This window comes from Anopheles ziemanni, chromosome 3, assembly GCF_943734765.1.
Source record: "Anopheles ziemanni chromosome 3, idAnoZiCoDA_A2_x.2, whole genome shotgun sequence".
Lineage (NCBI taxonomy): Eukaryota > Metazoa > Arthropoda > Insecta > Diptera > Culicidae > Anopheles > Anopheles ziemanni.
In genome coordinates, this window is record NC_080706.1 from 92,599,338 (window position 1) to 92,615,395 (window position 16,058).

Below are 16,058 nucleotides of genomic sequence, written 5' to 3' on the forward strand. Positions count from 1 at the left end.
GCGAATGTAACCGAGGTAATGGATACTGTGTTTCAACCGAAGAATGTGAAATAAGGGTTTATAAGTTGCGATGCAACCGATGTCCAACACTGGGCCAGATATGCTGCCCGAAAAACAGATTAGTTGCAGTGGCAGCTACTACCGAAACTATGACAGATCAATTTGTGCAATCTCGCGCCGATTACGGCAATGGAGATTCACCTGACTATACCACCATGATTGATATCTCTGCTGAATCGTCAGATATGACAACAACAACTACACAAAAAGTTGAGACACAAAGTGCACAAAATGCTCGCGAGACAGAACGAACCAATGATGCGGAAGAAAGTGGCAAATCCAATATTCTGCACTCCTCATCTACAACAGATCTGCTACATAACAGAATTTCTACATCAGAACTTACAAAACCTACACCATCTTCAAATTCCTCTTCTAATTCTAATTCTAATTCTTCTGATCCTTCGAACAAAGAAAAGCAGGATAAGACAAATGATAATAGTTTGCTGAGCGTTGATCCCTCCTCCGTAACGTCTATTTTGCCTACTACAACTGAATCGATCGGATCACTACGTTCTGAAGAGTCTGTTGCAAATCATATGGAAACACAAGCCATCTCTGAAAACAATAAGGTTAGTGATGGTTTCACGTACACAAAAAATATTGATACGTTGTTTGCAGCTAAAACTATGAGTTATTCATATGTTTCATTAATATCGTAATCATTCATTTCTTTTCTAGGAATCAAAAAACAAACCACCCAATGCTCGTGAGACAGCCAAAAGCAATAATGAGGAAGAAAGAGATAATTTCCTTTTCCAGCACACCTCCTCAACAACAGAACACGCTCCTATTACACATGCTCCGACCTTAGAAAACCCGGATACTGGTAAAATAGAAAATGATGGTCGCCAGGATGGCGTTTCTTCCACTACCGATACTTCAAATTTATTTACTACAACGGGATCAAACAATCTACTGCATTCGACAGAGTCTATTAATATCCAAACGGTAAATATTGTCTTCTATCACATCTAATAGTGGAAACATTTACTAATCATATTCATAATGCGAAACTAATTTCTTTACTTTTAGGGAACATGAGAAGAAACGTAACAGGAACATGCGAGTGACGAGGGAGAACAAAAGTCACTTCCCGTTTATCTAAAAAATCTTGGAATCTAGTTCACAAAATAGTTACATAATTTTTGAAAGCAATATCACTTTCTTTTCTACTATTTTTGAGAAATATTGTGAAACGTGATAAAAATATTGCTAATCAATTAAAATGAACTGGAAGATTACGTTTTATTAACGCATTTTGAATTTCATTATGTATTGAGTTTTCTAAGTGGTAATACGATAACCTGCATAATACAATCGAATCAAAACCTGTTTTGTGACCTCCCAATCGTACATCTCAAAACCTTTTTACATAACGTATTCGGGTACTTAACACAGATTTTGACAAGAAATTATTGTTCACACATTCATCCTAAAGAAAGGTTATCAAAGTTACACTCCTAAAGAACTTTTGTAGATTAGGTGTGCTGTCGATTGTTGGACTTGCCGTTGCTGAACCATACGAGTGTTGGGATTTTCTTGGCAGTAGAATAATATGAGAAAGTCTTCTGGAAGCTTAAACAGAAACCGTGAGCTTATCGCTTTTGTTGTATTCATACTCATAGTATGAATTTCATAGTACCACATCGGGCAAACTCAAATTAGCAAAGAGAAACGCAATATGAACATAGAAATAAGATGAACATTTTGAATTCAAGGACATATTTTTCATGTAGTGATTTATGTTGTGTTGTTGATTTGTTTCATAAATTGCGCTGATGAGGTCGAGTTTGACATTGCTGAACTTACTGTAATCGATGCGTTCAGCCGTGATTCTTAACAACAATGAGCAGCTCTGTTAATCACGGGCTTTTATTACTGAAATGTGATCTTTTAAGATGAGGCGGAGAATACTTGTGGTAATTACGTGCTATATCCTTGGCATAGTTCAGTGGATGACGATCGCAGTTGTTGAAAGCACAGTTCAGGATGAACTGGATGGCTTCCAAGTGAACCGTGATAACAACGAAATGAGATACTGATGCAATGGGGCTCGAATAGAACCCTTCATATAGGGGATATTACGAAATACTCAACACTTAATTGCCACCGGACAGGTTGTGAAACCTTTGCAAGGTTTTCTCTAAACGGTTTTCTCCGAAGAATTTTCGCAGAAAAGATTCCATTCACGTCGTTGCTGAACAACGCAATGGTGTAAGAGTCTTCTGGTTGTTCAATGATTGATGATGTTTCTTTGTGTATAACAATTCGACCAAATCCTGGAAACTCTATTCATCAAGTGCCTCCGATTTATCCTAATAATTTTAACATTTGATTTCTAGAACATTCAATTGGTTCAATCATGAATAATCAAGAACTACGTCTATAACTACGTATCTTCTTCTTCTTCTTGGCGTAACGACCTATTGGTCATGCCTGCCCGTAAAGGGCTTACGAGACTTGTTTCCCTGATGTACGTACGTGGATAGTCAGTCCTCTCGTACAGGGGAGGGTCCGGTCTCGGTTGGGATTCGAACCCACGCCGTCGAGGTGGTGAGCCCCGGCGCTCATGGGCCGATTTTCTAACCGACGCTACCGCTCGGCTGTCGCGGACCCCCGTATAACTACGTATATACTATATGATTGCTATAAAAACTTTCAATTGGCATAAATAATCCTCATTTTGTAATATTGCCGAAGCTAGATTATTTTCTTCTCTTTTTTAAATCGACAATTTAGATTACTACGGATTTATGATACCGTTGCCATTAACTACACTCTTCACGTTGCGATGTACTTAATCATTTTTATCCATAATACAAGTGACAAAATGTTTCACTAACAGTCAACGAAATCAATAAAGCACACTTGTATGATCAAAACTTGACGTCAGAAAAAATATTGAATAACAGATGCTCGTTTTGCGGCTGCTGATTATATTCTTTGTTGTTATAAGCATAGCATACAGTTCTAACTTTACCATCCGGGAATCCCGCAGATAACGTTTTTCTGTGCTATTTTTCACATCCAACCGAAAATTCCCATAAAATAGTATACATAAGATAACGCAAGCAGCAAAGCTACGTGATTGATTACAGCGGGTACATTAAAAGCAATAGTAATGAAAAAAAATCGCGCATTAAGAAAATTAATTATGGTAGCGACGATTCTTCGATGTAAGTGTACAGTGTAACTGCTGTGGGTGCTGCTCAACCTTTGAAATTAAACATATATATAAAAAGTAAACTTGAAAACCTTGTAACTTTCCAGTAGTATCTTCGAAAGAAGAGATTTTTACTTAAATCAATTTACTTCATGATTTTACTTGTGCTGTAGATCAGCTGCATAAGGTACGCTGATAGTACCGAGTTTGACATTACGAAGTGTAGCATGTTATCAATTCATTCCAGCGGGATGCTGCCCTACGATGTGTACATAGGCAGCTCAGTTGATCGCTTGCTATTATGAGTGAAAGGTGGTCTTTCAAGATGAGGCAGAGTTTGCTTGTGGTAATTACGTGCTATATTCTTTGCATGGTTCAGTGGACAATGGCCGTGCAAAAGGTGAAAACTAGTCTTTAAAATCAAACAGCATCGAACATTTTCTAGAATATCTTATCCGGATTTTCCTAAATTTTCAGCAATGTGGTTCATTTGGTACAGAAAAAAAGTATTGCATGCCTAGGTCGGAATGTGAGCCACAAAGTCTCATTGAGTTGCGCACGGCTGATTGTGAAAATCCATCCCATTCGTGTTGCAAGAAAATGGCAAACACAATGAAGCATCACATTATAGAGCATACTCTTACTGAATGTGATAGCCGAAAGGGATATTGCGTAGGAAGTAACATGTGCACCGTGCGAACTTATCGCTTGCGATCCAACAGATGCCCATCGTTAGAGGAAGTTTGCTGTCCGAAACAATCCGTTGCTGGTCTTTCAACGACAACGGCAGCACCGACTACAACGATAGGAACGACATCAACGGCATCCCCTGCTACAACGACAGTCCCGACTACAACGACCGTTGCAACTACACCGGTCCCTACGATCGCTACTACGACGAGAGCGAGGGCAAAAGATTCGAAAACAGATACAGATACTGCACAAGATGACGACTTGAAAACTGACACCACGAATACCTCTTTTATTGGAACTGGAGGCACTGGCAGTTCAGATACATCTGATTCAAATCTGGGTGCATTTAAACCAAAAATTGGTGTATCAAATAAAGGACCATCCTTTATTAATAAATCCCATCCATCATCTACAAAAGCACCTGAAACAACAGTTGGTTATGGAAAATCAGAACCCTCAGAAGCAAACTATATTTCAACAACTCAATCGGCACCTAAAGTATGGAATATTACTCCTACCAGAGATCCAATTCTACCCTCCCGAACAGATAGCGCGACTACTCCCACAGAGATCAGTAATTTTGTTCCAAACCTTAAGCCTGAGTTCAGAGAAACCCCTTTCTCATTCGAAGCGTGTGGGCAACGGAACAGGTACGGCGTCGTCGAAAGCACAGTTCAGGATGACAAGCATGTGGACTACGGTGAATACCCGTGGATGGCGGCCTTTTTCCAGGTGAATCGTGATACTAACGATATGCAGTACTGCTGCAATGGTGCACTAATAGAACCCTTCATAGTTATCACCACCGCTAATTGTTTCTCTAATTGCGGATCAAACCCAGCCAATATGGTGGTACGACTGGGTGAATGGGTCATGAACTCAACTACCGAACCGATCCCTCACGAAGATTTCGAAGTAGAAAAGATGATCAAACATCCCGACTTCCACCCGACGTCACTGATAAATAATATAGCCCTGGTAGTGCTGAAATCCGAAGTTCAATATAAACCATCAATTCAGCCTATATGTTTGCCTTCTAACGAAGAACCGCTACTAAGTACTCAACACTTTATTGCCACCGGCTGGGGTGCCACAGTCAAGCAAACAATTGCCGGGGTGAAAACTCATTCCGATATGCTTAAGCAACTAGATCTTCATTACCAACCGTTCTCAACATGTGTAAGGCATATTGAGGGTCGTTTCCACTTTCACGAGAGCTTCGCATGTACTACCACTCAAAATGAAGAACGACCTTGCAAAGGAGATGCCGGAGCTCCGGTTGTTGTAGAAAGGCGAACAACTGTCGATCAATTCTATTTATATGGGCTAGTGTCGTGGGGATGGGGTTGTCATCAAACACAGCGAAAAGAGACTGTAGTTACAGTAGTGGAAAAGTTTCAGACATGGATAGATAATACAATAAAGGAACTCTAGGAACCTTGAAATGCATATAAATCAAAAGGAAGAAAGTGACAGCATGTTACCATCACGATAGTTTACAGAGATGTGAATGTAAAATGAATATATTGGTATTTGAAGAATAAAATCAATATGATTAATCACTTATCCACTAAACAATTACATCAGGCTACGCAAATCGAATTGATTTTGAACGGTAAATCAATTGACCAATGTTGAGTGCATTATTCATCTAGGTAATTTGTAGATATATCACAAACTCATATGCGTCCCACACTTCTTAACCGATAAAAAAATGCAACGCAACTTCCCGACAACTTAGCATTTGAAATGTAGAAATAGCCAATGATAAGCACACGGGATTTCCCATCTTCAATGATTAGTGATTATTGGGCACTTTATGTGTACGCCTAAGATTATTTTCTTTGCTTTTAATTCTGGTTCAATTCGGTTGATGAATACTCATCCATCAGCTATCAGGTTAAACAAAGTTTTCAAACAAATACCACAAGTAAATACTGGAAAGAATAAACAAATTCTGATAATCGATTTCCACTCGTTTTGAGATGGCGTGACTTGTAAGGTTAAACAACGGATAAGAGTTGGCTTAGCAATGAGCAAAAGCAGATTTTATTACCAGTAAATAAACTTAGAAGAATTTTGAAAAAGGAGTGCCCAAAGTTGACCCGTTTTTACCGCCGTTCAACATTATCAGCATGCAGTTCTGATTATAAATAACGAGTATTCAGGAAATCCCAAGCCTGATGTTTGATGTTTGCTGAAATCCCATTACAATCAGCACGCGGTGATGGTCGTGTACTAGTGATAATTATCCGCGAAACCATGCCATGGTTGTTGCGTTGAGATGAGCATCATTTGCCATCGTCTGTGAATTCGGAAGGACGTGTTATTCTGTTGGTCTATTAAACGGTTTCAACAACAAGTGTAAAACCGTTCCAAGCATCCGATATGGATCAATTGAAACGACAATTTTTTGGATGCAAGTCGTTGCTTATTGCATTGGTTTTAATAACCGTGAAAGTGAACACTAGCAGAGCATTGAAGTATTGTACGAATGGAAATGGGAAAACAATGTGTGTAGAAAACAGATTATGTACGGACGGAAAGGTCGATGTCCATGGCGCATTCATTATTACGTACAGAATTGGGTTTGGAGAACCTGAATTCGATAATTGTGACAGGTCAGGTGTAGTGTGCTGTACTGTTCCAGAGAAACAATGGCTTGAATCAACACCACCAACAACAACTTCTGCTGCTACCACTCCTAGAACTTCCACCACTGCTCAATCGGCACCTAAAATATGGAATATTACTCCTACCAGCACGACTACTCCCACAGAGATCAATAATTTTGTTCCAAACCTTAAGCCTGAGTTCAGAGAAACCCCTTTCTCCTTCGAAGAGTGTGGGCAACGAAACAGGTATGGAGTTGTCGAAAGTACAGTTCAGGATGACAAGCGTGTGTACTACGGTGAATACCCGTGGATGGCGGCCTTTTTCCAGGTGAATCGTGACACTAACGATATGCAGTACTGCTGCAATGGTGCACTAATAGAACCCTTCATAGTTATTACCACCGCTAATTGTTTCTCTAATTGCGGATCAAACCCAGCCAATATGGTGGTACGACTGGGTGAATGGGTCATGAACTCAACTACCGAGCCGATCCCTCACGAAGATTTCGAAGTAGAACAGATGATCAAACATCCCGATTTCCACCCGATGTCACTGATCAATAATATAGCCCTGGTAGTGCTGAAATCCGAAGTTCAATATAAACCAACAATCCAGCCTATATGTTTGCCTTCTAACGAAGAACCGCTACTAAGTACTCAACACTTCATTGCCACCGGTTGGGGTGCCACAGTCAAGCAAACAATTGCCGGGGTGAAAACTCATTCCGATATGCTTAAGCAACTAGTTCTCCATTACCAACCGTTCTCAACATGTGTAAGGCATATTGAGGGTCGTAAATTCCACTTTCACGAGAGCTTCGCATGTACTACCACTCAAAATGAAGAACGACCTTGCAAAGGAGATGCCGGAGCTCCGGTTGTTGTAGAAAGGCGAGCAACTGTTAATCAATTCTATTTATATGGGCTGGTGTCGTGGGGATGGGGTTGTCATCAAACACAGCGAAAAGAGACTGTAGTTACAGTAGTGGAAAAGTTTCAGACATGGATAGATAATACAATAAAGGAACTCTAGGAATCTTGAAATGCATATAAATCAAAAGGAAGAAAGTGACAGCATGTTACCATCTCGATAGTTTACAGAGATGTGAATGTAAAATGAATATATTGGAATTTGAAGAATAAAATCAATATGGTTATTCACGTATCCACTAAACAACTACATCAGGCTACAGTAACAGAATTTCAATTAGTAAATCAGGTGTCCAATTTCGAGTACATTATTCATCTAGGTAATTTGTAGATATATCACAAAATGCTAGACCTCTTATCCATCCCACACTTTTTAAGCGATACAAAATGCAACGTATCTTCCTGATAAGCAACACAACATTTTCCGGCAACACAACATTTGAAATATAGAAATTCCCTATGATAAGCACTCGGGATTTCCCATCTTCAATGATTACTTGTTATTGGACGCTTTATGTGTACGCCTAGATTTCTTTTTGTTGCTTTTATGTTTGGAGCAAATTGGCTGATGACCGTGTGACCTGAATGGTTGAAAAAAAAGATAAGGGTTGGCTTAGCAATGAACGAAAGCAATGGTTTATATTCAGTAACTGTAATTTATGTGTAACTTATGTGTTTTGTCCTACGACTCTAAGAAGAACTTTGCAAAAGGACTGGCACAAGTTAAACTGTTTTTACCGCCGTACAACGTTATCAGCATGCAGTTTTGATTGTAATATACGTGTATTCAGGGAATCCCGAGCCTGATGTTTGATGTTTGCTGAAATCCCATTACAATCAGCACGCGGTGATGGTCGTGTATGGACCCGCGAAGCCATGTCATCCGTGTTGCATTGAGATCATTTGCCATCATCTGTGAATTCGGAAGGGCGTGTGGGTCTGTTGGTCTATTAAACGGTTTCAACAACAAGTGTAAAACTGTTCCAAGCATCCAATATGGATCAATGGAAACGAAAGTCTTTTGGTTACAAGCCGCTGCTTATTGCATTGATTTTAATAACAGTGAAAGTGAATGCTAGCGGAGCATTGAAGTATTGTGCGAATGGAAATGGGAAAACAATGTGTGTAGAAAACAGATTGTGTATTAATGGAAAGGTCGATGTCCATGGCACAATAATTATCATGGAAAGAAGAGGCTTTGAAGAACCTGAATTCGATAATTGTGACAGGTCAGGTGTAGTGTGCTGCACTGTTCCAGAGGAACAGTGGCTTAAATCAATATCACCAACAAGAACTTTAACTACTACTAGTAGTACCTCTACTACCACCGCTACTACTACTACTACTACTGAACAGTTCCTCGACTACCCCGATTGGAACGGTCAGTGCGGTGAACGGTACATTGGTGAAGGACCACCAGGAAGCGAAACTAAGCGCTGGGAGTTTCCGTGGTCGGTGGCATTGTTCAGCATTACCAACATTTTAGGAAGACATGTCAAAGTGTTCCTCTGTGGTGCTACGCTCATCGATGATCAAGCGGTGCTAACGACAGCCAAATGTGTACAGCATCAAAATAGATCGGGCCTAGTAGTCCATATTGGTCGCTGGAACGCCAATTCTGACCAAGAACCTTTCATGCAGGTAGCGTACCTCAGCCTTTTTCGCCAGCTATTTGTAAAACCGAGTTTTATTTCTTTGCTACAGGAAATAAAAGTCGAGAAAGTGGTCATCCACCCTGAACACTATACTTCCACTGCACACATTGGTAATATCGCACTACTGTTCCTAGCTGATTCGGCACAAATTGGTCCTGCTTCCAACCGTGTTTGTCTGCCGGATACACAGGAGATCGATACCAACTCGTTCTGCTACGTCGTTGGGTGGAGCAATAATCTAGTAGCTGGTACTCCGAATCACCTGCTCAAAATTGATGCCCAATACGCCAACAGGAATGAGTGCCAAACAGGGATTCGAAACTACGGGGGGGTGTATAATTATAATCTGCCGAAGGAGCATCTCTGCGCAGACTACACCAATACCCCAGCACCGTGCGAGCGGGTCGAAGGTTCGGGAATGGTCTGCGCACTGCACGAGAATAGTGAACAATTCTTTTTAGTCGGTATTGCTGCATATTCGCATCGCCAATGTAACAAATATCAAGTAAAAGATGTTTTTGTGAGTACCAAATACTATTTGAATTGGATAGATAAAGTAATGACGAAGAATAATCGATATCCAAACTACTACCGTCCCGATCTTACGCACGAGTGATGTCAATTGACAAATATAAATACATCTAGAACGACATCCATACCCAAGCTTTTACCGTTCCTACCCCATCGAGGTGAAATACATGTCCAGTCTTTAAAACATGATACATCACGACCATATTTATCATAAATCTCGGCTACGCGCATAGCCATTTCCATTTATGCTTGAAATAAAGAGAATGCATCTAATTCCATAGATTTATTTGTTTTCTTCACTCTCATTGCTCGCTTCAGGTTCGTAAGTGTACGTCCATGGGTTGAGATTTTCCTGCTTAATCACTTTGTCGATCCAGTCCCGATGGTAAGCGACGTTTGTCATCACAGTCGGTGTGTTCTGCCTGTTGCAATCGTAACCCCAAGAGCTAAGGCCGACCAGATAGTAACGTTCGCTACCTCCCGAAACTTCTACCACATACGGGGAACCTGAATCTCCTCGGCATGGTAACATCTCCGTGTCGATTGCCTGAGCGCAGATAAAACTTTCGTGTAGCTGAAAGTTGCGCTTCATCAGTTTACGCATCTTTTCCTGACATTCTTTTTTTGACATGCGATGCAGATGTGCCTTCTTGAGGATGGATTGCGGGAACTTCTTCGGAGTCACAAATAATGGTGCATCGCCCCATCCAGCGCCTATGAGATCCCCGCCTATTGGCACATCCTTTACCTGTGGCAAGCAGATCACACCGATCGTATGATTCATCACTATCGTGTCACGCAGGATCACTATCGCAATATCGTTGACTTTAGTCGTAACACTATACTCCGGATGAATGTGTACGTTCTCTGCCTCACTATCGACATGCGATATTGGCTCGCGCTGGGTGCTCATATCCCATTCACCCAGTCGAACTACTAACTGCGATGGTTTCGAGCGGTACTGGTACACACAGCTGGCAGTGGTCAGTACCGCCGCGTGATCGATCAATGCTCCACCACAACGGTACTGCAGTTCAGAGGTGGTCTCATTAGGCACGAAGATTGCGGCTACCCAAGGATACTCGCCGTACTCGGACTCGCTGTGTACGTTGTTTTGGATAGAGAAAACAACCCCATTAGGGTTACGATGTCCGCAGCCTTCCACATTGTACTCTGGGATGTTCAGCGGTGGTGGTTGTATTGGTCTTTTCGTTGTGCTTGTCCCTTTAATGGTCGGTATTCTTTGCGTTGACGCGGGTGGTGGTGATACTGTAGCGTTTCCGCCTTTACCAGTGGTTTCCTGGCCTTCAGGCTTTCCAGGAGTTCTGTTCTGGCCTTTGTGCAGAGAACTTTCCGTAGAGGTCACGACTGGTGGTCTTACCGTACCATTTCCACCTTTTCCACTGGATGGTGGGCGAGTGGTAGTTCCATTGACAACAGTCGTTGGAACATTCTTTACCTCATCGTCGGTTGTTGGTCCAATTTGGTTGGTGCTATTTCCATCTTTGCAGCAAACCATCAAATACTCGCCACAATCATCCCCAGCACGCCGGAGGTCAATCACGGATTCCCCATAATAAATAATGCGACCATCTAAACATTGATATTGATACACGCACAGGCCATGATCACCCGTATCCGTTAAGCAGTACTGATGAAGGAAAATAACAATAATGAACATCGATACAAAAAGGCCCTAAGCTCCTCCTCTATAACTATTTCACATTCTCACCTGATCGTCCTCGGCGGTTACTATACTTGTTTGTGAAGTTGCCCTGTAATGTGAGACAACAAGCAGGAAAATCCACAACTGTCGGTCCAGCTTCATTACGAAAACAAGTAGAACATCTGCTACCCTGTTCCTCGCACGACACCGATGTTTGAAATGATCGTGCAGCATCGGATCGGACATCATTTCACGTATGCTTTAAAGTCAAATATAAATGACCCCGTGACTCGTCTCAGATAAGCGGGGATTTTGCTTGAAATAGTGATTATTTTTTCCATGATTTTTGGAGTTCGTATATGCAAGAAATGAACTACGGAATTAGGTTTAGGCTATCGCTATCTTCTATTATCTTTATGTGTATAACACTCACCTGGTGAGTTTTATTCGCTTAAAGAGGAATTGTTTCTAATATTATTGAAACCAGAATCTGAATAAAATACATTTGAATGTTTTGTCAGGCCACTCCCATCTTCATCTCAGTTGCTGTGTTTTAATGACTCGATTCAGTCACTCATTTTATAAACGCAACCACTTTGTTCTTTTTGAAGGTTTTTCTTATCTGTAAACGAATGATGTACCCGGTATTCGTTGATCAAAGTTGTGTGTGTGTGTGTGTTTTTTTTGTTTGATAATGGCTTTATAAGCACGGTGTAAATGAAAACAGATTTGCTCTGATTTAATACATTTTTTTGTGCAGCTTTCATATCTACCGAAGAATTGTTTCGCAAAAAAGTTGCTGCTAGATCTACTATTCATACACACTACATTTTTAACGATGAAATACTCACGCTAAAAATTGACCTCTGAAATAGATTTTGAATTTGTTAAATTGCCACATTACTATCGTTCAGTTGTTCACGAAGGTCAAGTGTGATAACCACTGACTTTTATTCTGGGAATCCCGATGTTTGATGTTTGATGTTTGGGGAAATCCCATTGCAAGCGGCACGCCGGGGTGGTCGTGTGCGAGTGATCATTACCCGCGAAGCCATGCCATCCTTGTTGCGTTGAGATGAGCATCATTTGCCATCATCTGTGAATTCGGAAGGGCGTGTGGGTCCGTTGGTCTATTAAACGGTTTCAACAACAAGTGTAAAACTGTTCCAAGCATCCAATATGGATCAATCGAAACGAAAGTCTTTTGGTTACAAGCCGCTGCTTATTGCATTGATTTTAATAACAGTGAAAGTGACTACTAGCAAAGCATTGAAGTATTGTGCGAATGGAAATGGGAAAAAAATGTGTGTAGAAAACAGATTGTGTATTAATGGAAGCGTCGATGTCCATGGCATATTCATTATTTCGGACAGAAATGGCTTTGGAGAACCTGAATTCGATGATTGTGCCAGGTCAGGTGTAGTGTGCTGCACTGTTCCAAAGGAATATTGGCTTAAAACAACATCACCAACAAGAACTTTAACTACTACTACTAGTACCTCTACTACCACCGCTACTACTACTACGACTACTACTGAACAAATCCCCGACTATCCCGATTGGAACGGTCAGTGCGGTGAACGGTACAGTGGTGAAGGACCACCAGGAAGCGAAACTAAGCGCTGGGAGTTTCCGTGGTCTGTGGCATTGTTCAGCATTACCAACATTTTAGGAAGACATGTCAAAGTGTTCCTCTGTGGTGCTACGCTCATCGATGATCAAGCGGTGCTAACGACAGCCAAATGTGTACAGCATCGAAATAGATCGGGCCTAGTAGTCCATATTGGTCGCTGGAACGCCAATTCTGACCAAGAACCTTTCATGCAGGTAGCGTACCTCAGCCTTTTTCGCCAGCTATTTGTAAAACCGAGTTTTATTTCTTTGCTACAGGAAATAAAAGTCGAGAAAGTGGTCATCCACCCTGAACACTATACTTCCACTGCACACATTGGTAATATCGCACTACTGTTCCTAGCTGATTCGGCACAAATTGGTCCTGCTTCCAACCGTGTTTGTCTGCCGGATACGGAGCAGATCGAATCCAACTCGTTCTGCTATGTTGTTGGGTGGAGAAATAATCCACCAGCTGGTACTCCGAATCGCCTAGTCAAAATCGATGCCCATTTCGGCGATAGGAATGAGTGCCAAAAAGGGATTCGAAACTACGGGAGGGTGTATAACTATACTCTGCCAAAGGAGCATCTCTGCGCAGACTACACCAATACCCCAGTACCATGCGAGCGGGTCGAAGGTTCGGGAATGATCTGCGCACTGCACGAAAATAGTGAACAATTCTTTTTAGCCGGTATCGCCATATATTCGCTACGCGATTGTAACAAATATCAAGCAATGGATGTTTTTTTGAGTACCAAACACTATTTGACATGGATAGATACAGTAATGTTGCAGAATAATCGATATCCAAACTACTACCGTCCAGATCTCACAATCGATTTTGAGGACTGAAAGAATGTAACTGGAATAATATCAATACATAAGCTATGCCCCTTCCGACTCCATCAACTATATAAAGGTCATGGCCGTTGTTATGCTTGTAATAAAAATAATGCATTTAATTCGACGAATTTATTTGTTTTCTTTACTCTCTTCGAGTTCGTAAGTGTACGTCCATGGGTTGAAATTTTCCTGCTTAATCACTTTGTCGATCCAGTCCCGATGGTAAGCGACGTTTGTCATCACAGTCGGTGTGTTCTGCCTGTTGCAATCGTAACCCCAAGAGCTAAGGCCGACCAGATAGTAACGTTCGCTACCTCCCGAAACTTCTACCACATACGGGGAACCTGAATCTCCTCGGCATGGTAACATCTCCGTGTCGGTTGCCTGAGCGCAGATAAAACTTTCGTGCAGCTGAAAGTTTGGATTCGTCAGTTTACGCAACTTTTCCTGACATTCTTTTTTTGACATGCGATGCAGATGTGCCTTCTTGAGGATGGTTTGCGGAAACTTCTTCGGAGTCACAAATAATGGTGCATCGCCCCATCCAGCGCCTATGAGATCCCCGCGCATTGGCACATCCTTTACCTGTGGCAAGCAGATCACACCGATCATATGATTCATCACCATCGTTTCACGCAGGATCACTATCGCAATATCGTTGACTTTAGTCGTAACACTGTACTCCGGATGAATGTGTACGTTCTCTGCCTCACTATCGACATGCGGTATTGGCTCGCGCTGAGTGCTCATATCCCATTCACCCAGTCGAACCACTAGCTGCGATGATTTCGAGCGGTACTGGTACACACAGCTGGCAGTGGTCAGTACCGCTGCTTGATCGATCAATGCTCCACCACAACGGTACTGCAGTTCAGATGTGGTCTCATTAGGCACGAAGATTGCGACTACCCAAGGATACTCGCCGTACTCGGACTCGCTGTGCACGTTGTTTAGGATAGAGAAAACAACCCCATTGGGGTTACGATGTCCGCAGCCTTCCACATTGTACTCTGGGATGTTCAGCGGTGGTGGTTGTATTGGTCTCTTCGTTGTGCTTGTCCCTTTAATGGTCGGTATTCTTTGCGTTGACACGGGTGGTGGTGATACTGTAACGTTTCCGCCTTTACCAGTGGTTGCTTGGTGTTCAGGCTTTCCAGGAGTTCTGTCCTGGCCTTTGTGCAGGGAACTTTCCGTAGAGGTCACGACTGGTGGTCTTACCGTAGCGTCTCCACCTTTACCACTGGTCGCAGGCGTACTGAAACGTCCTTCGTTCTTTGCACTTTCCGTAGTAGATTCGACTTGTGGGTTTCCCTTAGTGCTTTCACGAGAGGTACCATCGCCATCTGGATCAACTATCATTGGGTCAGTCGTTTCCTCAACGTCGTTTCCTTCGCCTTCGTACAGTGAACTTTCCGTAGTTGACATGACTGAACCTTTAGCACTGGTTGCAAATTCGTTTGTTGGAGTAGTCGTGCGAACATTCTTTACCTCATCAGCTTGGTCGGAGTTGTTTCCATCTGTGCAGCAAACCATCAAATACTCGCCACAATCATCCCCAGCACGCCGGAGATCAATCATGGTTTCCCCATAATAATTAATGCGACCATCTAAACATTGATATTGATACACGCACAGGCCATGATCACCCGTATCCGTGAAACAGTACTGATGAAGAAAAATCACAATAATACACATCGATACAAAAAGGTCCTAAGCTCCTCCTCTATAACTATTTCACATTCTCACCTGATCGTCCACGGCTGTTACTACACTTGTTTGTGAAGTTGCCCTGTAATGAAGGACAAGCAGCAGGAAAATCTGTAACTGTCGGTTCAGCTTCATCTTAAAAACTATCCGAATCGATCTGCTGCCTTGTTTCTCGCACGACACCAATCTTTGAAATGATCGTGCAGCATCGAACCCGGACATCATTTCACACTCTAGGCACATCCCATCCCTGTGAGTATTCGAATACGTTCATCTTACCATGACGCGTATCTCGTCACAGATAAGCGGGGATTTTACTTGAATGTGGTTTTTCCCAAGATTGCGTATTTGCAAGTGGTGAGCTATGAGGTACATTTGGTCCTATCACTGTATGGCACGTTACACTTTACGTTAAGTTCCTGATTATGTTAATAAACGCCATCCTTAACCTCCCCCATTATAGGAGCTTTACCTTTCGCGCACGCTGAAACTGGATTTTATAAACTCCCTGATGATATATCTATATAAAGATATAATGATATCTTTTCATTTAGTCAATAAATTAACACTAGAATCGC

At 41.9% G+C, this 16,058-nt stretch overlaps 3 protein-coding genes across 3 annotated transcripts; 2 read left to right on the top strand and 1 right to left on the bottom strand.

The window, feature by feature from the left end:
* The first annotated feature begins 5,159 nt into the window (after positions 1 to 5,159).
* On the top strand, positions 5,160 to 9,735 carry LOC131285846 (transmembrane protease serine 9-like). The gene is made up of 6 exons (XM_058314701.1): positions 5,160 to 5,197; positions 6,781 to 7,507; positions 7,721 to 7,784; positions 8,723 to 9,105; positions 9,169 to 9,583; positions 9,671 to 9,735. The coding sequence occupies exons 1-6, from the start codon at positions 5,160 to 5,162 to the stop codon at positions 9,733 to 9,735; spliced, it is 1,692 nt and encodes a 563-aa protein (XP_058170684.1).
* A 198-nt stretch (positions 9,736 to 9,933) lies between these two features.
* Positions 9,934 to 11,478, bottom strand: LOC131285848 (phenoloxidase-activating factor 2-like). Its single transcript, XM_058314703.1, has 2 exons — positions 11,383 to 11,478; positions 9,934 to 11,301 (listed from the first exon to the last, which is right to left on the bottom strand). Exons 1-2 carry the CDS (start codon positions 11,476 to 11,478, stop codon positions 9,934 to 9,936), a joined length of 1,464 nt encoding a protein of 487 aa, XP_058170686.1.
* A 1,469-nt stretch (positions 11,479 to 12,947) lies between these two features.
* Positions 12,948 to 13,853, top strand: LOC131288548 (inactive CLIP domain-containing serine protease A30-like). The gene is made up of 2 exons (XM_058317687.1): positions 12,948 to 13,143; positions 13,207 to 13,853. Exons 1-2 carry the CDS (start codon positions 13,138 to 13,140, stop codon positions 13,780 to 13,782), a joined length of 582 nt encoding a protein of 193 aa, XP_058173670.1. The 5' UTR covers positions 12,948 to 13,137; the 3' UTR covers positions 13,783 to 13,853.
* The last annotated feature ends 2,205 nt before the right edge of the window (positions 13,854 to 16,058 follow it).